The sequence below is a fragment of the Plecotus auritus genome (genome assembly GCF_963455305.1).
Source record: "Plecotus auritus genome assembly, chromosome: 2".
Lineage (NCBI taxonomy): Eukaryota > Metazoa > Chordata > Mammalia > Chiroptera > Vespertilionidae > Plecotus > Plecotus auritus.
The window spans coordinates 220,546,770-220,571,280 of NC_137771.1; the positions used below are offsets into that span (position 1 = coordinate 220,546,770).

At 49.0% G+C, this 24,511-nt stretch overlaps 1 protein-coding gene across 1 annotated transcript; it reads left to right on the forward strand.

Annotated features, from left to right (window-relative positions):
* The first annotated feature begins 198 nt into the window (after positions 1–198).
* Positions 199–23,081, forward strand: PTTG1IP (PTTG1 interacting protein). Its single transcript, XM_080654086.1, has 6 exons — positions 199–385; positions 7,649–7,701; positions 11,533–11,641; positions 16,489–16,666; positions 17,654–17,700; positions 21,166–23,081. Exons 1-6 carry the CDS (start codon positions 271–273, stop codon positions 21,207–21,209), a joined length of 546 nt encoding a protein of 181 aa, XP_080510212.1. The 5' UTR covers positions 199–270; the 3' UTR covers positions 21,210–23,081.
* Positions 23,082–24,511: the final 1,430 nt, after the last annotated feature.

A 24,511-nucleotide genomic window follows, 5' to 3' on the forward strand; every position in this document is an offset into this window, starting at 1 on the left:
CAGCCGCGCAGGGGCACTGACCCACAGGGGGCGCTCCTCGGCAGTCCCCGCCTTTTCGCTGCGCAGGCGCACTGAGCCCCGTCGCGTCAAGCTGGGAGGCGGGAGCACCTCCGCAAGGGGTGGGCTCGAGGGCGAGGGGCGGGGCGAGTTGGGCTCGCGGCTGCGCACTCGCTAGTGCCGCCCGCCCCGCCCACTTCCGGCGCGAGTCTTTTCCTGGTCGAGGCTGCTGGGCTTACCACCGACCCGCCGACCAGCTGGGCCATTAACACCATGGGCTCCGGCGGGGCTTGCGGGCGGACAGTGCGCTGGGGGCTGCCCCTCGGCGGTGCCACGCTGCTCCTGCTGCTCCTCCAGGCGGCCGCGGTGCAGGAGTCGCCCGGATCAGGTGAGGACCTCGGAGGGGGCTCGGGTCCTAAGGTGGGGCGGGGCCGCAGAGGGGGTGCGGGGTACTGGGTCGGGCGGGAAGGTAAGGGAGGCGCGGGGTTCTGGTTCAGGCAGGGGGCGTGGAGGCATAGGGGTTCTGGGACGCGGGGTCACAGCTACGAGGGGTCGCGGCTCCACCTCCGGGCCGCAGTCTGCGGGGGTGGCCACCCGAGTGTCCGGTCACGCGGGTCTAGCCGCAGCTGGGGCCCCTGGAGGGGGCTGGCCATCTCTTTGTCTTGGTTCAGCCGCTGCCACCGCTCCGCGGGGTGTGGGAGGTGGTCCAGGTCCGCGGCACTGCCCCACTCGAGGAGGGGTACTCGGAGTTATCAGGGGCATTAGGGTGAGGCAGGAATGCATGCACAGCGCCACTTTGAGTCGGGCTGATTCCCTGCCACACTCCGAACTGCGGAGGGCCTTCTTCCTTGGTTTATCCCACCTGTTATTAACCACCTGTGCGTGCCGGGTGCTGGGAACACGGTGGTGATCCAGAGTTCCTGTCTGTGCCTGAGAAGCTGAGTTTCTGGGGAGACTGACCACGAAACAAGCTATCAGGGTGCTGAGGGTGGGGAGGGGTGTAGGTGAGCGAGTGTTAGTGGAGCAAATTGCATGACCTGAGGACCAAAGAGTTGCAGACACGGAGTACTGTATTGCTGGAGTTGCAGGTGAGGGGGCCACAGCCCCCAGGGCCAGGTGGAAAATGAGGAAGTGTGTGAGCTGAGACTGGAGTGTCCATCTGTTTCGGAAATGTTTCAAGCTGGCTGCTGTGTATGGAGTTTACCCATGCGATCACTAGTTGTGGGAAGTGGAGCCAGGGGTGGGCCTCTTAAGTCTCCGTTTCAAGATCTTTACAAGTGGAATTGAGGTAGGCCCAGCCTGAGGCCAGTGTATTTCTCAACTCATGTTAGCCCAGGCTTTATCAATGTCTGTTTAGCGCAGTGAACACCTTTCCTCTTTGTGACCTTATTGCATACTTACTCCATTGCAGGACTGTTGGAGTTTCTTCTGATCTGCTTCTGAGATTAACTGTGTGTGTGTGTGTTTGCGACATTGGTTAACAGAGCAGTCCAGTTGCAATGTAGAGGGAACTTTTGGTCTAAGTTGGTTTCTCAGCAGAAATTGGGAATGAACACTTTTTAGGAAACAGAATGCCTATCTGGCAAAAGAATCTTAATTGCGCAAGAATCTTCTCAATGGCTGAGGGTGCCTGTCAGGAAATGCCCTGAAGTGTTTGGGAATTAAACTAAAACTATCCTAATATTTTTTGGTAAAAAGCAGCTCCTTCTCTAGCCACAACGTGTACACTTGCTGTCAGTCCTTTGGAAGCTGCTCTCATTTGCTTTAGCTCACAGGATCCCACTGTTGTCTCCTAGAGGTGCCCAGAGTCCTGAGTCGGTGGTGGGTGAACTGTGGTTTCTCTCATCAGCAACACGGTCAGATGGGAGCAATGGTGTCGTATTGTTATGGTGTTTGCTATCCAGGTGCCCTTGGGGTCTGCAGTCCTCTTTAATTAGAGAGGGGGCACTGTTAGAGCACTGAGGCTCCCCCTTCCCACAGAGTGTGTACTTAGTGTGATATTTTTTTCTGCTTGCAGTTCTGTAGGAATGTGAGCACACTATTTAAAACATTGTGTCTTCCTTGTAAGGAGATGAGTGTTCTCCAGAACCAGCATAGCTGTAGCGAAAGAGAGTTATTTGAGGGATTGGTTCACATGACTGGAGACTGAGCAGTCCCGAGATCTGCCGTCCACAAGCTGGAGGCCCAGAAAAGCGGGTGGTGTAGCTCAGTCCGAATCAGAGGGCCTGAGAACTGGGAAGCCGGTGGTGTAAGTTGCAGCCTAGTCTGAAGGCCCCGCAGCCAGGAGCACAGATGTCCCAGGGCAGGAGAAGATAGAAGTCCTAGCTCCAGCAAGTAGACAACACTCAGAAGTAAGGTTTTACCAGCCCCCTAGGCATCCCTTAGCCCAGTCAAGGTGATACATAAAATTAACCCTCCCACATACGTCATGCCCATCCCAAACGAACAATTTCCACTGTCTTCTTGTGTGCTTTGCTGGCGGGAGACGGGCGGAACCCACCAGGCACTGAAGATCTTGAGGGCAATTTCATTACATTGAAGAAACCTTCCCGTGCTTTTGGCCCCCCCTTGTATTGTGCATGGGTCAGACTCCAATCTAGTTTCATCTGTACATCTCAGGGAGAGACGACACTTCAAAGGACCTTAGGCTGGTGTCTTAAACAGAGGGACCCCAAGGAGCTCCCTAGAGCCTGACTGCTCCTGATAGCAGCAGCTGGGTTTGCAGGGGTCTGCAGCCTCCTTCCCACGGCCCACCGAGAACTGGGGCTTTCTCCGCAGGTAGTGTAGGTGTTCTCAGTAGGTTCTGTACACGTGGTCCACGGTGTTATGTACTACCGTCTTTACTCTTTTCTACAGGGATAGGAAGATGACCAGGGCTTCTTTGTCTAAGAGAATTTTCCGCCCTCATTTCTCACGTGAAATGGACAGTGTCAGCTCTGTCATGCGCAGTGTGGGCACAAAGCCCGAATAAGGGGCTTGTTCCACTGCCTAAGGGCTCAGCAGCCACAGCCCTTTGGCCTCTCGTATGACATATGGACCATAAATAATATACCTGTTTCCTTATTTTTAAAAAACATTACCTCTTTACACATGCTAGCGGATGTCAGTTGACTCACCTGAGGAGAACTGGAAAGTGGGTCATGGTTTAGTGTATCCTACGGAAGAACAATCCAGAGTGAGTGAGACCTAAAGTTCTTTAATTGTTAATAAATAGAATCTAAGTTGAAGATTTTATCGGTCATCAGATTTCAGAAGTCAGACAGGACATTCACATTCAGCAGTAGACTTAGGAGACAGTGCTGGTGTGACCTATGAACCAGGAGATCACCTTTCAATTCTCAGTCAGGGCACATGCCCAGGTTGCGGTTGCGGGCTTGATCCCTAGTAGGGGTGTGCAGGAGCAAGTCGATCAATGATTTTCTCTCATCATTGATGTTTCTCTCTCTCTCTCCCTTCCTTACTCTCTGAAATAAAAAAAATATATATATTTTAAAAAAAGAAAGAAACCATGTTGTTGCTGTTTTTGCTTTCTCCGGCTTTGAGCACATGGTTTTCTGTATCCTGTGATGAGATGAGATGCATTGAAGGAAAACTCCCCATCCTTGAAGCGGTAGCAAATGGTTAATGCATTGTCTTTGCTTACCATGCGGGAGGATGGGGGTGTTTTAGAACAGGATGACCTCCCAGCTCTGAACGTGTTTAACAGGGCTGTTTCTGCCTGTGTTGAAAACCGGCCCTGTTCCTGGCTGTGCTGGTGCAGGAGGAGGGCTGGGCAGTTCGCTTGGCTTCCGCCTCCCATGCTTCTTTGTTGACTCATACTGGCCCGTAATCAGAGGCCCTGGGGTGGATGAAGTTTATGGTGTATGCTTTGGACCATAGTTCTTTTAGTTCACGCAAGACCAGTTCACAAAGACTTGAAAAATGAAAAGCCCCGTGAAAAAATTTCCTGTCCCACATCACCCCTGCTCCCCTGAGGAGTTAAGTGCGTCCTTCCTTGTAGAAGTTTTCAAAAAGGACTCGAGGGTGGATGTGTTAGGTGGTATACAGATCCCCCCCGCCTCATCCCCCCGTACCTCCCCTGCCTAACTCTTTATTTAGAAAAAGTTCAGAGCCACAGATAAGTTGAAGAAATAACTAGAACAATGAGTTCCGAATCCCTTTCTGTTCCCACAGCATTTGCCACGTCTGCTTTGCCACTCCTCCTTGTCTGCTTGTTAGTTTTAACCAAACTATTTGAGAGTCAGTTGTGATGTGACCCGTTACCCCTAAATTCTTGGGCGTGTGTCTCCTGAGAATGAGGATTCTTTTACGTAACGGGAATCTAAGACCAAAATCTGGAAAATCACCAGTGATAATGATACTGGAATACTTGATTTAACATAGGCATCCTTGTACCCAGTTTCCCAGTAATGCCCTATGTCCCCATCCCGTCCTCTGGCCTCATCCAGGCTCACATGATACATGTAGTGACGTCTCAATATCTGTTCCTCTGGAATAGCTCCTCAGCCTCCGGTGTGTTCAGAGAGCTGCTTTGTGAAGACCCTCAGTTTGGTCTTGTGTGGGTTTTCTTTGATTTGATTCCAATGCATTTTAACAGGATTCAACCACTCAGTGACTGTCCTTCTCCCTTACCCTCTGGGAGCACCTGCTGTCACTTTGTCCCATTGTCATGTGGTCACCGGTGATACTGGTGATACTTTGATCACTTTTCAGGTGCCGTTTCTCATGATTAAGTGATGATTAACATGGGAAGGCACCCCCAATGGGCACAATGGTCTCGGCGCCCCTGTTTACTGTGATGTTTGCAAAATGGAAATGCTTTCACCTTTGCTAATTGCCTTCTCTCTATATTTATTTCATGTCAGTATGAAACCATGGACAATTCAAGAGGTCAGAGTCCATTGCTGTCATCCACTTGGTTGTTTAAACGGTCCCAGTTTAACAAGGAGGACCCCCCCCCCCCCCCGCCCGACACACACACACAATCTGCTTCTGGATCCTTTTATCATTTACCCATCAACTTGTGCCACTTTCTGGCACAGCAAGCTGCCCAGGGCTGATCTTGTTCTTCCTCTCTGCCAATTCTGCAATCTGCTGTTTCTCTAAGGAGCCCTGGTTTCTCTTACTGGGGAACAGCGTCTAGAAACCAAGACCTGGGCACCACACATGCCCCTTGCTACTGGGTCCTTTCTAGGACCTTGAGTGGACAGAGCTAGGAATCGAGTTTTTCAGAGTTCATCATCATCCTGACACCACAGGGGTCTTTGCTTCTCCCTTCTCCCAGTGCCAGCGCATTGGGACCTCTGAAATGGTGGTGCCTGTTATCAAAATGCCACTGTCACCCTGTCTCTCTTAGTAGTGTTTTGAGAAATCGAGGCATTTCAGGGGCTGTCAATCTTTACTTTCCTGAAGCTAAATGAAATCTGTTGTTCTGAGTACTTAAAATAGTTTAAAAATAAGCTTCAACATAAACCCAGTAGCACACCATTAAAGACGCTGAAAAGAGTAGTATTTGATAATGATTGCTGCAGAATAATACATGAAAGAATCGGCTTATATTTCATTTAAAATAAAATAGGATTTTATTTAGAGAAATGGAATGTAGAAGAACTACACTATGGAATAGACGAACCAATTATTTTAGAGTAAGTCCCCCTTAACAAATACAGTGAATAAAAAATGTAACTAGAAGCTAAAGCTCTTTCCCTACATTTTATTATGAAAATCTTCATACAGCAAAATTGAAAGAATAGTATAGTCAACACTCATATACCCAACAAACTCAGCTTTTATCCTTCATCTTGTGCTGTGTCGTCTCTGTACAAGTGTCCCTCCCTCAACCCATCCTTCCGTGAAGGCATTTTGAAGTAAGGTACAGATATCCTACACTTCCCCCCAGTACTTCACTGCCTGTCATTAACTAGAGTTCAGCTTTTTATTTTTCTTTAAGATATCTTGTACATATAGTGAAATGCAGGAACAGTAGTATGCCACTGGATGAGTTGTAAGATCATGCTAACCTAAAAATAAAAGGCCTTTCCAAGTGAGAGGCAGCAGCATTTAGCTGAGATCAATAAGAATAGTTATTCTAGATATACTAATTCAGGCAGAAACCAGATCTTGTCCCAGTTAGGGGACAGAAGCAATGGATATTTATGAAAAAGGTAAGGGGAACAATTATATCAGTAGAAGGAAGGCTGTTGGTGCAGATAACATAATATAGTGACATTAATTCTAAACAGTGTGTGTGTGTGTGTGTGTGTGTGTGTGTGTGTGTGTTTATCCTCACCCGAGGATATTTTTTCCATTTTTTTTTTTTTTAAAGAGAGAGTGGAAGGGGGGCAGGGGCGAGAGAGAACATCAATTGGTTGTGATGTTCTAACCACTGAACCAAACCAGCCAGGGCTAAATAGTATTTTTAATTTTCAATCCAGTAGTTATATAAGTATGTGCTTCCTTGTTGTCTTTACAAATAGTTTTTTGAGAAACAAGATTGCTCAGGCCCAGTTCAAAGGTTATTTTGCCTTGTTCTAACGTTCCAAAGATTTGGGAATGAAAACATGCCAGGCAGTTCCTTTGGCATGGCAGCTCCAGCTCCAGCTCCATGGTCAAGTGGCTCCATTTAGATGGGTGTTTACAGATCCATTCGTGTTTTTGTGTATATAGTGTACTACTTTTTGTGGCTGAATAGTGTTCCATTGTATGACTGCGTTTGTCTGTCCATCATTCTATACCTGGACATCTGGGCTGTTTTCAGCTTTTGGCATATTAAAAATAAAGTTGCTATGAACACTCCTATACAAGTCTTCCTGTGGACATAGGTTCTAATTTTTCCTGGATGAAATATCTGAGTGGAATTGCTGAGTCATAGGGTAGACATATATGTTTGTTTTATGAGGAAGTGCCAGTCTGTTTTTCAAGTGGTAGAACCAATTTGTACTCCCAGTATGAGAGTCCCCACTTGCTCTGCAGCCTCGCCAACATTTAGGATTGGCAGTCTTTACTTTTAGCCATTCTGATGGTAATGAAGTGGTATATTATCACGACTTTAGGTTGCAGTTCCTGGTGATTAATTAGTTTGTGCAGAGCTCTTTTCAAAGTGTGTGTTTGTTTTAAGGGATAGGGTGGGGTAATAGCTGCCTGATGTCATATTGGAAATGTTTCACTTATCACACGTTCTTGGTGTGGGGTTTGACCCCTCCCTGGAGCAACAGTGCTGGGAGGGTCCCCAGCACGCCTCCCAGGGATTGCAGCCAGCTTCTCCCCTGTGTGCCCAGAACACATCCCTCTCTGAGGGTCTGGTGGGGCTGGCCAGGGGTCAGAGCCCTGGCGTTAGTCAAGTGGGCCTGGCATTGCTGGTCTTAGCTTCCACAGAGAGTGTCTGCTGCTGAGCTGGTGGCCTCAGCTGGCTAGTGGTCCATGGTATCTGACCCCGTGGCTCACCTCCTGAGGGTATGCTCAGTCACCTTTCCTGAAAGACGCCCGTGGGTACAACCGTGTGATGTTTTCATATACCTCTTGGTGCCCTGCTGCAGCGGGGCTCAGTAACTACTCTGTCCCTGGAGGCTTGGTACCCAGAGAGGACCCTGCGCATCACTCACTAGCACCCTCCCTGCCCTCCTGGCTGATATGTTGTTTTTTCCCCTCACAGCTTGTTCCCAGAACACAAACAAGACCTGTCAAGAGTGCCTGAAAAATGTCTCCGTAAGTAGCACGTGACTGGAAGCAGGCCCACTTTTGCTAATGGGGGTGTCCCTGGTGTGTGCTAAGGGCTCAGATATTGGGGATGTGGGAGATTTTCGTGATGGATATTAAATATTATTTTAGCCCTTCTCAGGCATCTCAAGCTGTCCCATGAGGCCTGCAGATGCCCCCTGAGCATCATTAATAGGCATATTTAACTCCTGAAACAGGTATGGGGTCATAAAAGGTGTGCACCAGGCCTGTGGTGGGAGTTAAATATGCCTATTAATGATGTGGTGGGGAAGCCTCTGACCCCCCCGGAGGTGGTGGTGAACGTTGGTGCACAGTGCTGTTCAGAACGGGGATTGCGGAGACAGAGGAGCAGATGGGATGAGCGCTGGGCTGAGGGGTCAATCAATGACTGTTAACCTGTGACTAGGGCCTCATGTTGGTGTCATTAGACCATAGAGGCCTGTTGGGGACAGGGGTTATGACTCCATCTGCAGATGGTCCCTGGAGACGCAGCAGGAGTGTACCCAAAGCCCTTGTCATCCACCGCTTGAGGGGTCAGAGGAACGCGAGCCGCCTGTAAACCTCCAGCCAAAGTCCTAGCTCTCTGTGTCCCGTGTCTCCACCAGGGCCGGGGAGATGCTTCTCTCTCAGCTCTTCACACAGGAATGGAGAAGAGAGGCGAGAGCCAGGGGAGACACAGGCTCCAGGTCAATGGGGAAGTTGGGGGCGTCTGGTCCAGCTCACTAGTCAGGAGGTGAGCCTCGCAGCCAGGATGTCCCAATGTCCCTGGTTCTTATAAGTCCCTGTGTGACCTTGAGCAAGAGGGTAGCTGCTCTGGAGTGCAGGCCCAAGGCTCATGTGGGTCACCTCCACAGGGGCCGTCCTGGGATCTAGCACATAGGTGTGTGCAGCAGGCCATCAGGGAGAAGTGGAGAGTTCCATGTGACTCTGGGGAAACCTCCCACCGTATCTGGCCGTCACAGGACTTGCGAGAACAGTGCTGCTTTGTTAGGGTCCAGTTGCCACTCCTCAGGCATTGACTTCCTGGGCAGCACCCGATCCAGCAGCCTGTGAGTCTCTGGCTCCGTTTCACCGCAGCGCTGTGTGGTCAGCACCGAGGACCCGAGAGAAGCTGACCCAGGGAAGGGATGGCTGGGAGAGAAAACACCCTTGTGGGGCCTTGGCCTCGGGCCCTGGGGGAGGCTGCCTCCCCGCTGTGGCCGGGTCTTTGCGTGTGTTGGAACTACACAGCCTATGTTTCTCTTTCCCTCACATTAAGGTTTAATCACCAAGGGCAGGGGTCAGGAAAGATCAGATGATCCCCACTTCAGGACATGGGGCCATGTTTTTACAAAAACATGGGAGGGTTTCGGGTGGGTTATAGGATGTACCGCTGCCAGTTAAACCGGAAAGGAGCGTGTACTGCAGTTTCACGTCTTATCGTTGACAACGCTCAACCAGGACGGGGGGCTCTGGTCCGCAGGGTGGCATTTTCTTTTTTTTTTTTTTTTTAAGTTTGTATATATATTTTTTTATATATTTTATTGATTTTCTACAGAGAGGAAGGGAGAGGGATAGAGAGTTAGAAACATCGATGAGAGAGAAACATCGATCAGCTGCCTCCTGCACACCTCCTACTGGGGATGTGCCCTTGACCGGAATCGAACCTGGGACCTTTCAGTCCGCAGGCTGACGCTCTATCCACTGAGCCAAACCGGTTTCGGCCGGGTGGCATTTTCTTGATGTTGCTTCTTTTCAATGTCTGGGTTTTTCTACTGAAGTCATTTCGGCCATAAAAATGGCTTAGAGTCTATGTGGCTTTGCAGCTCCCAGAGCACCTTTGCAGCACTGTCCTGTTCAACTCTCACCTGTCTGGGAAGGAGATTGGGGAGGTGCAGGTGAGGGACATGTTCAGATCACAGTGGGGTGGGCACTTCATCTGAAGTCCTGACCCCCACTCTGAACCTAGACAGATCAAGTCAGAGCTGCGGGCGCACACGTGCAGGTGGGTGAAAGCGGGTGGGCCGTGGTGTGGGCCCAGCCGAGCACAGGAGTCTCTGAAAGGATGAGCGGTGCCTCGGAGGCCTGAAGAGCGAGCAGGTTAGAGGGAGGCTGAGGGCGCGCTCTGTGTCCTGTTGGTGTCGCTCCGTTGTGTACCATGAACATATTCCCTCACTCATGTAACAAAAACAACCACAACAACCCCACAGAAGAGAACGTACCCTCCTAGTGAACGCCTATGGCTTTTGGTAAAATCATCATAGAAAAATGGAAAATTAGACATTTAAAACTGAAGCTGTTTGAAAATGGAAGATTTACCAAACATTGTTAAACCAGAACAAAACCACTAAAATGCAAGATATTCTCAAACAGCCAAAATAAAAAGGGTTTTTTCCTGCTGTTTGTTAAATATGCTCAACCGTTTTAAACACAATACAGTAAAGTGGATGTTATGTAAGGAGGCCTGGGGAGCCTTTATTCTAATATATTGTGCAGCAGACGTTCATCCTAACCTGGGACCAAAAAAAAAAAAAATAACTGACTTTGTGTCCTATTAAAATCTCAAAGGAAAAAGAACGCCATAAAACTGTTACCTTGACGATCTAAAATAACAAGCCAAGTTCTTCCTGTGCAGGCACGTTCTGCAGCCTGAGCCCCACTTCCTTTGTTGCCAGCGCCACAGTGCCAGCTCCAGACTCCCCCACACACACGCACTGGGTGAAGGCACTGTCCCTGCCCCAGACCGCCTCTCCCCAACACTGTAGGGGCTTAGGGGCATCTATGAGGTTCCAGTAGGTGCCTTGGAGCCTCGGTGGCACTATCTTTAAGACGGCTGGAGGTAATACTCACTCGCTGCTCTTGCAGAGGTCAGAGGTAGGATCTTTACACGGTGGTGATCATGGTCACAGAAGACCACTAACAGATACTGAGCTCCTGCCAAGGGCCAGCCTTGGTCCGCCTGGTCGGGATCCTTCAGTGATGTACATGGATGCCTATCCTCCTGATGATGGGCCACGATAGGCGGCTTGAGTGTGTCAGGAGGCAATGTGACAGCAGGGGCAGAGGTAAGGGGGACAGTTTTAAGTAGGTTGCCCACGTTAGGCCTCATGGAGGAGGTTAGAGAGCCACATGCGTCTGGGAGGAATGTTCCAGGCAGAAGGAACAGGCTATGCAAAGGCCCTGGGCGGGGGGAGCTGCCTGGCATCTTTCATGACAACACAGAGGCTGTGTGGCTATTCAAGGTGCCTAATGGAAGAGGTCTGAGTGACATGGTTCTGGAGGGCAGTTGAGCCTCTGTGTTGGGGTGAGAGCCCAGGCCGTTACCATCCCCCAAGGGTGAGCGGACCAGGTGGCTGATGGTTTAGGACAGTGGTCGGCAAACTGCGGCTCTTTGGCCCCTTGAGTGTGGCTCTTCCACAAAATACCACGGCCTGGGCGAGTCTATTTTGAAGAAGTGGTGTTAGAAGAAGTTTAAGTTTAAAAAATTTGGCTCTCAAGAAATTTCAGTCGTTGTACTGTTGATATTGGGCTCTGTTGACTAATGAGTTTGCCGACCACTCGTTTAGGGAATCAGGCCCTAGACCAGCCTTGGGCAAACTACGGCCTGCGGGCCAGATCCGGCTGTTCTATCCGGTTCTCTTGCTCTCCCCTCCGCTCCTTTACTTTGAATTTATATTAGTTCACACAAACACTCCATCCATGCTTTTGTTCCGGCCCTCCGGTCCAGTTTAAGAACCCATTGTGGCCCTCGAGTCAAAAGTTTGCCCACCCCTGTCCTAGACTGTCTGGTTCTTTGGTGTTTACTTTGAATTTCTAACATTTAATGTTTATCTCTCTCAGTGTCTTTGGTGCAACACGGATAAAACATGCGTGGACTATCCAGTGACAAAAATCTTGCCACCTGCTTCTCTTTGTAAGCTGAGCTCTGCACGCTGGGGCGTTTGTTGGGGTAAGTGGTCATTTTATAAAGTTGGCTTCTTGATTGTGCTCATTAACATAAGCTGCCAGAAAATGTATTCCCAGTAGTTCTTTGATGTTCCCAGTGGGGAGCTGGGGAGCCAGTGAGAGCTTGTGGTGTCTTAACTGGGGGGTCCTTGCAGATCTGGAGGCCCACCTTCAGGCCTCAGCCTTGGCTCTGCACTGGGTCTCCACACCCTTGGGGGGGATGAGTTGAAGGCTGCTTTTTGGATGGCTCAGCACCTTATGTCTTGGTGGTTGGTGTTCGTGGGCCACCTTGATCCCTGTGGTTCCTGTAGGGGCTCTGACTTCCCAAGCAGGGAATCCCTGCTCAGCATGGGCATGTGTCCCATCGTCCGCATATGGTGGTTACAGATATTCTTTCATCAGAAATTAGCCCTTGGTGAGATTCAAATTGTTTTCTAGTTTACTTTTATGTATTTACTTACTTACTTTTTTAGAGCAGGAGAAAGGGAGAGAGATGGGGAGAAACATTAATGTGAGAGAGACACATCCATCAGTTGCCTCCTGTATGCACCCTGACCGGGGATCAAACCTGCAACCTAGGCATGTGCCCCAACCAGGAATCAAACCCACGACCTTCTGGTGCACAGGACGACTCTAACCAACTGAGCCACACCAGTCAGGATCTAGATTGCTTTAAAAAAAAAACACCAAAAATATATATATATATATGTCTTTATTGATTTCAGGGAGAGGGAGAGAGAGAAAAAAACATCAATAAAGAGAGAGAATCATTGATCAACTGCCTCCTGCATACCCCCTACTGGGAATGGAGTTCACAACCACAGCAAGTGTCCTGACCAGGAATTGAATCGTGACCTCCTGGTTCACGGGTCATCGTTCAGCCACTGAGCCATACTGGACGGATTCTAGTTTGCTTTTAAATTAGTTGGTGATATATGTTGCTACACGGAACTCATTTCTATGTGGTTGGATTTATTAATCCTTTCTTTTTATGGCTTCATTTTTGGGGTCAAACAGAGACCACCTTCTATCTATCTATTTACTTATTTACTTTTAAATTGGTTTTAGAGAGAGAGGGAGGGAGAGAAAAAGAAACACCGATGTGAGAGAGAAACATCGATGGGTTGCCTTCTATATGTGCCCTGACAGGGGACTGAATTCACAACCTGTGCCTGTGTCCTGACCAGGAATCAAACCAGCAACCTCTTGGTGCACTGTACACACTCAACCACTGAGCTACACAGGCGACGGCAAGGCCACCTTAAGCTGCATAAAGGAGCTGTTGTTTCCTTAGGGCTGTGGTCGGCAAACTGCGGCTCGTGAGCCACATGCGGCTCTTTGGCCCCTTGAGTGTGGCTCTTCCACTAAATACCACGGCCTGGGCGAGTCTATTTTGAAGAAGTGGCGTTAGAAGAAGTTTAAGTTTAAAAAATTTGGCTCTCAAAAGAAATTTCCACCGTTGTACTGTTGATATTTGGCTCCGTTGACTAATGAGTTTGCCGACCACTGCCTTAGGGCACGTTGGTATTTCACTTGGTGTGCCTGCAGCTTATTGCTTATTTATCTGTCTTTTTTCTAATTGATTTCCATTTTAGAATCCATCAGCCTCCATTAGAAATACTCACTTATAGTGCTGAGGCCCCAGGGAATCCAGGATTGTGTGTGTGTGGTTGAGGGGCCTGCTGTGTGGGCGTACACGTGTGTGCATGTGCCCACGTACCCTTTGTTGACCATTCTCTCTGCTGTTCTTATACCAGAAAGGCTTCACTGGGCCTCACTGCCCTCTGCTTCCGTCCTGTCCGCTGTCTTCTCCATGGAACCTGTCCTTGCTCACTGTTTCACTAAGACCACTCCTGGACCAGGGGACACTGGGACCCTGGGCGTGTTGAGCATGAGCTGTTTAAGTTGAAGTTTAACTTCTGTTGCGGTGCACACTTCTTAAGTCACCCTTTATAGAATACAGTCTACAACATAAACACACATGTATACACACATACATCTATTCAGTAAATGTTTACATGAGTACATAGGTGATTCCCCCCTTAGCAAAATATACAGGCCATTTCCGGCCCCCACAGCGGTTACTGTCAGGACCCCGCGGGTAACTGCTGGACTGACTTCCATCAGCATAGGTTCGTGCTGCCTGTCCCTGCCCTTCACATAAAGGAAGTCCTGTGCTGCCTTCCCTGACTTCATCCCATCGTATGGATGTCTGAGGCCCTTCCTTGTGTGTTGTGTGTGCCGATTTGTCTCTGACTTCGGGCAGTGTTCACAGGTGCGCCTCCATTCTGCTGCTGAAGGGCATTTGGGCTGTTTGCGGTGCTGCTGTGGTCTTGTGTTGAATGTGTGCCAGCGCTCCCTCCCCAGGGCATATATGTAGGCGTAGAATTGCTGCCTCACTACATGTTCGCTCTACAGGGCCGCAGGCATTTTTCCAGAGAGGTGTACCAGCTCATGCTCCTCCAAGCAATGTGGGGCTTCCAGTTGGTCCACGTCCCTGCCAGTGCTTGGGCACTCAGTCATCTTCGGTGTAGTCCATCTGGTGGGTGTGAGTGGCATCTCCCCGTGGTTTTAAGTGCATTTCTCTGAAGGCTAATGATGGTGAGCTCCTTTCCAGGTGGAGGGCAGGTTTGATAATTCTCTTGTGAAATGAAAGTCCCTCCCAAGGGCTTACAGGGAGGGTCAAACCCGACGCTGGATGGACAGGATCCATGGCAGTTTACTCATCACCTGTAGTCACAGCCCTTGGGGAGGGGATACTGGATGAGTTAGGGGCAGTGGGAGGAGGCTTTGCAGTAACAAGAGGGTGTGGTGCCTGGGTCAGAGAGACCATGTGATTGCTTGAGCAATTCCAAGGGCTGACAGGGAAATGACACCTGCACCTGGTTCCTGGAATAAGGAGGGTGGTTTGGCTGGGGGCCTTACCTGTGGGAGTAAGTGGGGAGGGGAGCTTGTTGGACCACTCAAGGCTCTCCTGGTTTCACCAGACATCAGGGTACACTTAACACTAATGTTAGGCCTTACACCACAGGTGGTTTTTTTGTTTCCCCTCCCCCTCTCCAGGGCCACCACAGGTGCTTTTTTGTTTGTTTATCCTCACCCGAGGGTATTTTCTCCATTGCTCTTCAGAGAGAGTAGAAAGAGGAGGAGAGACAGGAAGGGAGAGAGAAACATTGATGTGAGAAGAGACACATTGATTGGTTGCTTCCCGAATGCTCTAACCACTGACCCATGCTAGCCAGCGCACAGGTGCTTTTTATTCTTACAATTTAGAATCCTTTTATCCAGTTTAAGCAAAAATGTTTTGGAGTTTTAACTATAATAACCATAAAAATATAAGTTTGCTTGGAGAAAAATGAGGAATTGGCCATTTTGAACCTTTGCCAAGAAGCAAGATGTCACTCCATCATCTGGGTCACCCGGGGCCATTTCTTACGTCCTCTGGTGGAGTGTCATAGATTTGCCATACAGGATAACTGGGAAAGGGCTCATGGTTTTGCTTCCTATTACGATGTGATTTCTGTTTTTAATTTATGACTTTTTAGCTGCTAAGCAGGGAAGCTATTTTGGGGTAGATATATTTTAGAGCCAGCTATCTAATTGATCTCCGTCATTTTTAAAGTTGATAGTTGTAGAGTTCTTGAGTCAGAAACGACACATTCTGCTAGTGAAGGTCTCTTTCTAGTTTCACTATTGCAACTCCAGTGCTTCTAGAGCAGGTCAAGGAAGGAAAGAACACGGTTATGGCTCAGAAGGATTTGGTCAGATGTCACACTGTTCCTGATTGTAAAATGATTGAGTAACCCATAAGTGAGTGCTCTTCTGCTGGCAGCCAATCTGAATGTGAGGTGGGTTCACACCGGCACAGAACCCTCCACTTGCCTCCCTGTCCCCAAAGCAGAACACTCACGGTCCAAGCCCCAACCCGACCACAAGTGAGATTAAAGATCATCCGCTTCCTGTGGTGGCATTTTAACCTCATTTTCAGAAGCAGCTGGAGCTGGTATGGGTATGCGAAGCCTGGAACCCACTGTTGGCCAGGTGGCTCTTCAAGCCTCTTCAATGGCTGGTGGGGTTTTTTGTTTTAAGATTTTTTTTTTTAATTAATTTGTTTAGAGAGAGAGCGAAACATGGATGTGAGAGTAAAACACCAAAAGACTGCCTCCTGCACGCCCCCTACTGGGGATCGAGCCTGAAACCCTTTGGAGCAAGAGATGACACCCAACCAACTGAGCCACACTGGCCAGGCCTTCAGCGGCTGTTTTAACCGGATAATTAAAAACACATTCACAAAAGAAGTATTAGAGTTCAGATTGAATTAAAAAATAGTGACTGGATTTATAAATCCTTAAGAGAAGCTGAAAAGAATGTAAAACTTGCCTTAAGTTTGTCTTTGTCTCAGAAGTTTGGTCTGGACAGGAAGTCATAAACCCATTGACATGATAGGCAGCCATTTTCAAACCCCTGGGGAAGATCTGGTTGCCGTGGTCAGAATTTAGTTCCTGTGCAAAATAAATGCATTGCTCTTGACTTAGACTTAAGTAATTAAATGAGCTGCATCAGGCTTAAATTTTCTTTTAGGAAAGTCCAAATACACAGCTGAGTATTCTCTTCCTTCCTGGTTTTAACTTTCCTCGGTCTTAAATCTTTTCAATATCTGGTGGTGGACCCCAAAACTTGGATCCACCCTGATTGATGGAGAAATTGTTAGATGGCACAGCTGTGCACTAAGGAAGGCCTGCTCTGCAGGCCTGGGCCTCACTCTGACATAGCTCGCCACCCAGGAGGGGATGCTGCTCCCCGGGGTTTCCTGCTCCAAGCAGCTCTGACTTGGCCCCTTTGCACTTACAGTGAACTTTGAGGCGTTGATTATCGCCATGTCGGTGGTTGGGGGCCTCATCCTCCTGGCGGTTGCCACATGCTGCTGCTACTGCTGCTACTGCAGAAAGAAGAAGAGTCGGAAGCCAGACAAAAGCGAGGAGAAGGCCATGAGGGAGCAAGAAGAGAGGAGAATACGGCAGGAAGAAAGGTGAGGCCACAGACCCATTCCCATGGGGGAGAAGTGCCCTTCAAGGGGACTCAGATCGGGAAAGTGACATTGATAAGTCACAAGTCTTCTCCGTTTTTAAAAGCTACGAATGTGTAAGTGTTTGTGGATTTTTCTAGGTTGTGATACAAAGAGTGAGAACCTAAATATGCAGGGACCTAGCCAGTGGCCACGACCCTCCTTGTCAGAGGCCTGCTGCTTCCCTGTCTGTTTCCTCCAGTCAGTGGCCTCAGGGCTGCAGCTGGAGGTTGCAGCTGGCAGAGCCTTCCTGCTTGCAGTGTCATGGTAGTGGGCTCTCATGCTGCAGGGGCAGGAGCCACTGAAGGCAGTTTTTCAGTCTTCATTTACGAGCAGACCAAGGCTCAGAGAGGGAGGAAAGCCTTTGATCGGGTCCCTTGTCTCAAGCCCCTGGCCGAATTGGGTCTTGTGCCACCAGTGCTGATCAGCAGCACTCTCCGGGTTACAGAGCATTTGACAGGTGTGTGTGATGCAGCCCTTGGTCACTGTCCCTGCCCGATTAGGAACAAGGTGCTGACTTGTCAGGATGGCAGCGATAAGGCCTAAGGCCCCACAGGTCTCCAGGTCATTACCTTGAAGTCATGGGCCTCAAATAAAAACTAGCTTTTGCTTGTTCCTAATCACCTTTAGAACCAGCATAAGGTTTTGGCTGAATGCTACCTTTTCTTTATATAAGAAAACAAATTTTTTTAAATCAGTATTGGACATTTGAATTGCATTTATTGAAATAAAGAATTGAATAGCATGATATTGGAGCAGCTCAGAAGGCTGTGCTCAGCATCACCTTGCCTGTCCCAGTGGGAGTGTGGCCTGATGGCCGAGCTCGGCCACCCTGCTCTCATCCTGGAAAACAAGAACAAACCATAGCTTCTCTGCTGGGGGAAATGAAAGGTGCTTCTTTTAAAGTTACATTGTATGTTGATGCTAAACAAGGTTTTGTTTGTTTTTTAGGAGGGCAGAGATGAAGTCAAGGCATGATGAAATCAGAAAAAAATATGGTAAGAATCGATTGAATCTCTGTTTCAGTTGGTGAGAAATGGATGCCAAGCCATCTTGGCCATTGTTGACGTCTCGTGAGGTCTAACTGTAGGTTATGGGGACAGAAAGATGTCTCTACTATTCCAAGTGGTGCTGTTATGAACTAATTCCATGCAATGTCTTAAAAGATGAATATTTTTATCTCAGCCAAACTTCTCCAGGGATACTTGGCTTATGAAGTGCGGGCCGTCACAGGGGTCTGCTGTAGCCCCTTTCCTGGTCTGCCTTCTTGTTTGCCTTAAAGGTCTGCCGGGGGTTGGGGGGTAGAGGGTGTGAGTCTGGTCTCCTCTGTGCCTTCCCTCCACCCTGGGTTCTCCTGACTCCTGTGTGTGGAGCTGCATTCCTTCTTTAAGCATCAGCCCAAACTGAGGCCGTGCTGTCCTTTCTTTGTTTCTGGGTGTTTTGTCCTGGGTTTGTTTCCGTTTTTGTTTGGAGAGATTGGGGGCGGGTGGAGAGGCTACTTTTTAGTGTTTGAGAACATTAGGTCTGCTCCTGTGTTTAGCTGGTTCACATCCGTGGACAACATGAGTGTTGATACTGCTGCTCAGTGATTGCTCAGCATTTTTGGAAATGATAGAAGTGGACTTGCTTGGCCTGCCCTGAGGCCAGGCCCTCACTGATGACAGCCCTGGGGCCTCTAGCCTTGAGCCACGCTGCCTCTCTTGACCTTGTGACCTGGGGATTCGGTTAAGTGAACCAAGCAGCTGTGCTAAATCCTAAATCCGACCGGGAACATGTCAAAGTCTTACCCGACTAATGCACTTATTTTGAAGCCCTCAGTGTATATAAGGAAAGACTGTGTTGTGGTGGAATATTAGGATCCTACTCACTAAACCTCAAGGCTCAGTTCTCTGACAAGAGCTGCTGGTCCTCTGGGCTGTGCACGCTGGTTCAGCTGGCCCACTGGCTGGACGTCCTTCTCTCAGTCTCTGCAGGCCTCCTGAAGGACACAGGTGTGCGCTGTGCATCCTGCTCGGCCTCAGGCTGGGGTTGACCTTGGTGGCCTCCAAGTGTTGGTTCCAGCCATGAGGCTGCTGGCCCTCCTCTTGTAGCTCGGTCTCCTCTGTTTTAGATGAGCCATCCGGTGGCTGGTAGAGCCTTTTTTTGTGTATTCCCACCCCTTGGCCTCCTCAGAGCACCAATATGTCTTTGCCACCTGGCCACCATGCTCTTCCTGCCCACACCACAAACCCCAGTGTTGGGCCTTGTCCCGGGACAGGTGGTGATGGGCTCCTGTGTGGGTGCAATTCCCTTGTCCAGTGGCATCAGCACACTGCCCACTCTCCCCTGGTGCCTCTGCCTGGGTGCATGCCCATGCCCACCAAACGGCAGTGTACATGCCTGTGACTGGGGACAGCCTGATTTTCCACGAAAGTGAGGAGCCTCAAAAGGAGCTTTGACATCTGGTTAATATTAATGTAAATAGCCCCAGCCGGTTTGGCTCAGTGGCTAGAGTGATGGCCCATGGACCAAAGGGTCCCAGGTTCAATTCCAGTCAAGGACATGTACCTTGGTTACAGGCTTCTCCCCGGCCTGGGCCCTTGTTGGGGCTTGTGCAGGAGGCAACCAATAGATGTGTTTCTCTCACATTGATGTTCTGTCTGTCTTTCCCTCTCTCTTCCATTCTCCCTAAAAAGCAATGGAAAAATATCCTCGAGTGAGGATTAACAAACAAAAATCCTATATAATAAAACCCTAATATGCAAATCAACTGAACGGCAGAACGACTGGTCACTGACACACACTGACCACCGGGGGCAGATGCTCAATGCAGGAGCTGCCCCCTGGTGGTCAGTGCGTTCCCACAGAGGGAGTGCTGCTCAGCTGACGGGTGCCAGACGCTGGGCTCACGGCTGGCGAGCATACCTGTGGCAGCACAAGCCTCTCCCACCTCTGCTGCAGGTGGGTGGTAAGGAGCAAGGGGTCCTGGACTGCGAGAGCCCTGGACTGCGAGAGGGATGTCTGACTGCCAGCTTAGCCCCAATCCCTGGGGCGATTGGGCCTAAGCTGGCAGGCGGACATCCCCCAAGGGGTGCTAGACTGCGAGAGGGTGCAGGCCGGGCTGAGGGGACACCACCACCCTCCCTCCCCCCACCCCCTGCATGAATTTCGTGCACCGGGCCTCTAGTATACATACATTGTAAATAAAAGTCAAGGTGCGTGCCAAGCGCTGTAGCATGGGAAACCTTGCACTTTGTGGTGCCGCTGCTGCTCTTGGTGGGGCAGGGCCTGGTGGGCCAGGGCTCAGGGCTGTCAGTGGAGGTGCCACTTCCTGCACTGATGCACTGTGTTTCTGTCGTTTTTGTGGTTAATTTGACCTTTAATGGTACTGACGAAATTAACTCGGATGCCAGTTTGTATGAAGTCCCTTGAATGTCCTGGACTTTGGAGAGTCCCCTGCCTGGAATAAGTCTCAGGGGTCCTCAGTAGTGAGGGGAAGGGGCATATGAGTGCACTCGGTTCACCAGTGCAGGTCTTGTTTTAGAAGGCGTTTGCTTTCCGTGTCACGGAACAGTTTCCTTCTGAACTAGAAGTAGAGCTGGGAGCTGTTTCTTTTTCAACAGGGCCTTAGACTGCTGGTCCTTGGCATTTGCCATATGATGGTTCTTTATCAAATCTGTCCACTTTCTCCCCAAAGCCTGAGGCTCCCCTTCTCCTCTGACATGAGCACCGTGTTGCATCCCCTGCCTCTTTCTCCGTTCTTATCTCTTCCCCACCCCCGCCCAAAAAACCCTGCAGTAAGTAAGCGTGTTGCAATGGCTCTAGATAATTTCAGTGTATAGTACAGGTCCTCACTGAGAGAGAGAGAGTCTGTGTGTGTTTCCACATGCAAAGAGAAAACTCCTAGTCTGAGTATTTATTTACCACTATAGATTCTACTACTTATGTAAATGCTTGACAGTTTAATTGATGGTGGCCTTATTAGTTCTTTTTACAACCTTAGTTTTAAAAGTTAATCCACATTTATAAGGACATTTAAAGGAACGTGCTCTGTTTTTTTTTTCCTGTATAATATTAGCTAACCGCTAATCTGGGGGAAGAAATATTGGCTTTAAATTTCTTTTCTTTTTTCTATATGTGTGCTCCAGTTTTCTCATCTTTATTTTTAAATTTATTTATTGTTTCTTTTTATTTAATTTATTCTTTTCCCTGGCTTTAAATTTCTTAACTTCTCTTTGAGCAAGTAAGTCTTTATTTCTTGGGATCTGTTTTTCTTAAAATTACTGGTTTGGGCACATTTTATGTCAGTGTTAAAGTCCTGTACTTGGACTTTCAGAAAAGGTTTAGCGTAGTATTTGGACCTGCTTAGGATCCCCGTTTTCCTATTGGCCTCAGTCAATCTCCATAGAAAGCTTAGTTGTATTGCTGTCTGGAATTTTGGTGTTGGCTAGATGCACTTGTAACCAAGTCCATTTTGTTTGCAGGTTTGTTTAAAGAGGAAAACCCATACGCTCGATTTGAAAACTAAAACACACTCCTGCCGTGTCAAGTCCCAAAGGCGCTCCTAGGGACAGCAGTCTGCAGGCCTGGCCGCCCCCATCCTGCCTGCTGACCTTGATGAAGTGAGCGTGATGCAGCTGCCCTGAATGCTGTCCGTTCTTGTGAGCTTCTGTGCCCTTTCCTGTTTCTGTATTTAGTCACTTGAGATACTAAGCCTGTGGAGGTGGGGTAAGGTTGCTTTTGTTTTTGTTGTTAATTTGAGGAGGAATCATGCACATTCCACGTCTCAGTTCGTAAGCTGATTGCACACCGACAGCCGCAACACTAACGCCATCCTCCTGCTGCAGCGCCGCAGACCTTCTTCCCATCCACCCACTAACAGCTCCACACAGCAGCCAGGGAGAGTCATCCCTGCGTGTGACGTGGGAGGATCGGCCAGTTCCTCGTCGTTTCCCCCTGAAGTCACAGGTGCGGGCCTCGCGTCCCTGTTGCCCCGTCTCCCAAATGTCAATTCTGGTGGTTTTCCGCATCCAGGACACAGTGTCAGTGGCCCTACTTCCTAGGCTGTGGTTGCAGTGAAGAACATGGAATCGTGAACTCATTGGAAACCTTTTTAAAAATCCTAGATTTATTTCCCCACCTAAAAGATTTCACCAGAAAACTTCACTATCAGTGTTCAGACCATGTATTGTATGACATTTTAATTTGTATCTTTAGCAGACCATGAAGCTTGTTATCCAGTGAAAACCTCTATTATAAATGAAGTTTTGAAACAACCTCCCTAAGGCAGAAGATGGGTGCTCCCATGCGCCTGCTCGCTGTTCTAGCCCCAGTGACACAGGTGTCAGTGCAGTGTGTGAGGCGCTCTGAGCTCTCCCTGCCGTTGGGCTGTGTGCCAGCCCTGAGGAGGAAGGGCTCTGTGCCCTGGGAAGTGGGGTGTCCAGGGCCAGCTGAGGGAATCTCCACACACGACACAGAAACAATGGTGATTGTCCTGCTTCTGAGATGACCCTGGCTCTGAGCGCACTCCTTTGACTCAGGCGTGTCATGAGACTTCCCTTTAGAGGTGGGTTCTCTCAAGGTCATTGGTGGCCTCCGGGTGCCCTGTGGCACCGTGTATGATGGTTCCATTTCTTTCAGCGCAAGAAATGTGGCTTCAGTAATAGACTGAACTCATGGCAGGGACAGCAGCAGACAATGAAGTGACAGTGGAATCAGCCTCTCTTAAATCTGAACATACTTCCCAGTGCCAGATTGCTTTGAATTAAAAAAACATTCAGCTTCGGGAAAGTAGGCCAACAGGCACACAAAAGAAGCCATGCATTCAGTCTTCACACTCCCGCTGCTCACCATCACATAAAGTTCACAATGCAGACCAGGATGATCAAAACAGCATGACACGCCTTGAACCATGGAGACCGGTGCTGGGAATTAACGATTCTACAAAACTGAGAAACTAACCTTTAACAAAGTCTAGTCTTATTTCTCTGACTTGGGCATTTGACAGCAATTTACAGTGTTACGAAACATTCCTTAATATTTTAAAGCAGCCTGATAATTTTTACTTTCTGCTGTTTATTCATCAGAGAAACTTTGTAATCGACTTCAATGAACTTTGTATTAATACAGTAGTTAGTATGTATGTAAAGTCACTCAATGTAGGTTGCTGAGCTGACAGTAGAGCTAGGGATTGTTAAATACAGTGAGTACAGTGTATTTAATCCTCTCACGAGACATGGAGCCCTCACCAGGGCGTCTGAAAGGCCACCCCAGTCCACATGCTTTTCTCTGAAATAGTTCTAAAAGCAACCAAAAATTATAACCTCAAGAAACCATAACGTTTGGAGTGCCTTAATTTTTAACCAGTTTCCAATAAATGGTTTAATACATGCTATTGCTGAACACTCTGTGTTCCTTGTTTCATTTCTCAGTGGTATTGATAAGGCTATAGATTCTCCTCAACTGACGATGGGTTACATCCTGATAAACCCATTCGTCCTAAGTTGAAAATGCGTGTGATATGCCCACCTAACCGACCCAGCATCAGAGCTCAGCCAAGTTCGCAATGACGTGCTGTCAACAGCTCACCTGAGCTTGCAGTTGGGCAGAGCCGTTTGACAGGGAAGACAGACATGTAGAGTGTCAGTTGTTTTGATCCCTGTGATCACATGGCTGACAGGCAGCTGCAGATCACCCGCTGCCCAGCATCACAAGAGGATCACACCGCATGTACTACCCCAGGAAAAGACCAGAATTCAAAATCCAAAGTACAGTTTCTGCTGAATTTGTATTGCTTTTGCATCATTGTTAAGTTGAAAAACCATAAGTCAGAACCATCATAAGTTGGGGACTGTCTGAACTTGGAGAGTGAGGGCAGTTAGACTTCCTAGATACAGATAGACTTCTGAACCCATCGCGTGATGCGTGAGCACTCAGCTTTAATACCCTGGCTGACGGGGAATGACCATGCTGTGCCCTGAAACTCCCTGTGCTCTTGCCCTCAGCCCCCGCCCAGCCAGTTGTTAGCTCTCTAGTCAGTGCAGCACCCACCCCCCTGCCACACACACACCCCTAACCCAGGTTTCCCTACTACTTAGCTGGAATCAGATACAGAGAACCCCAGGAGAAAGCAGTTCTGCCTTTGAGCTTTGCTCCTTGGCTCCCATTCAAAACACATAAATATCAACACTCAGACTCCACCCCTCTCTTTTGGGGGTTCTTAAATGCCTGGTTCATGGAGAGCAGCCCAGCCCTCTCTGAGTTGCTGCTGAGCCATTTTTACCATTGCGTCAGTCATTGGGACTCTGGGACTTGCTTTGTGTTGAGTTTGTGTCTGGAGATAGTCGTCAGTCCTGTGGGAAGTGTGAGCATGCCCCACTGGACCCAGCTGTACTCTACCACTTCCAGGTGAAAGGACACAGGTAGGTCAACTCCAGCTCCTTCGCTCTGAAATGTCTAGAGGTTACCGGCCTCCATCTAGAATGTGGGAGGCAGGAGGCCGTGTTTCTATCCCCAGGTGTGGTCACAGGGTGGCCTTGGGCCTGGCGAGTCCTTAGGGTCTCCAGACTGCGTGGGAAGCTCACATCAACCCTGGCCTCATTTAAGAAGTTGGATGGTAGCCTGACTGGTTTGGCTCAGTGGATAGAGCGTCGGCCTGCAGACTGAAGGGTCCCGGGTTCGATTCCGGTCAAGGGCATGTACCTTGGTTGCGGGCACATCCCCAGTGGGGGGCGTGCAGGAGGCAGCTGATCGATGTTTCTCTCTCATCGATGTTTCCAACTCTCTATCCCTCTCCCTCCCTCTCTGTAAAATATCAATAAAATATATTTA

Bases quoted from the DNA above. Each gene is read 5' to 3' on its own strand.
- PTTG1IP (XM_080654086.1), top strand. From the start codon at position 271: ATGGGCTCCGGCGGGGCTTGCGGGCGGACAGTGCGCTGGGGGCTGCCC. The intron at 7,702-11,532 runs GTAAGTAGCACG...TATCTCTCTCAG, and splicing joins AGTGCCTGAAAAATGTCTCC to TGTCTTTGGTGCAACACGGA. The intron at 11,642-16,488 runs GTAAGTGGTCAT...TTGCACTTACAG, and splicing joins ACGCTGGGGCGTTTGTTGGG to TGAACTTTGAGGCGTTGATT.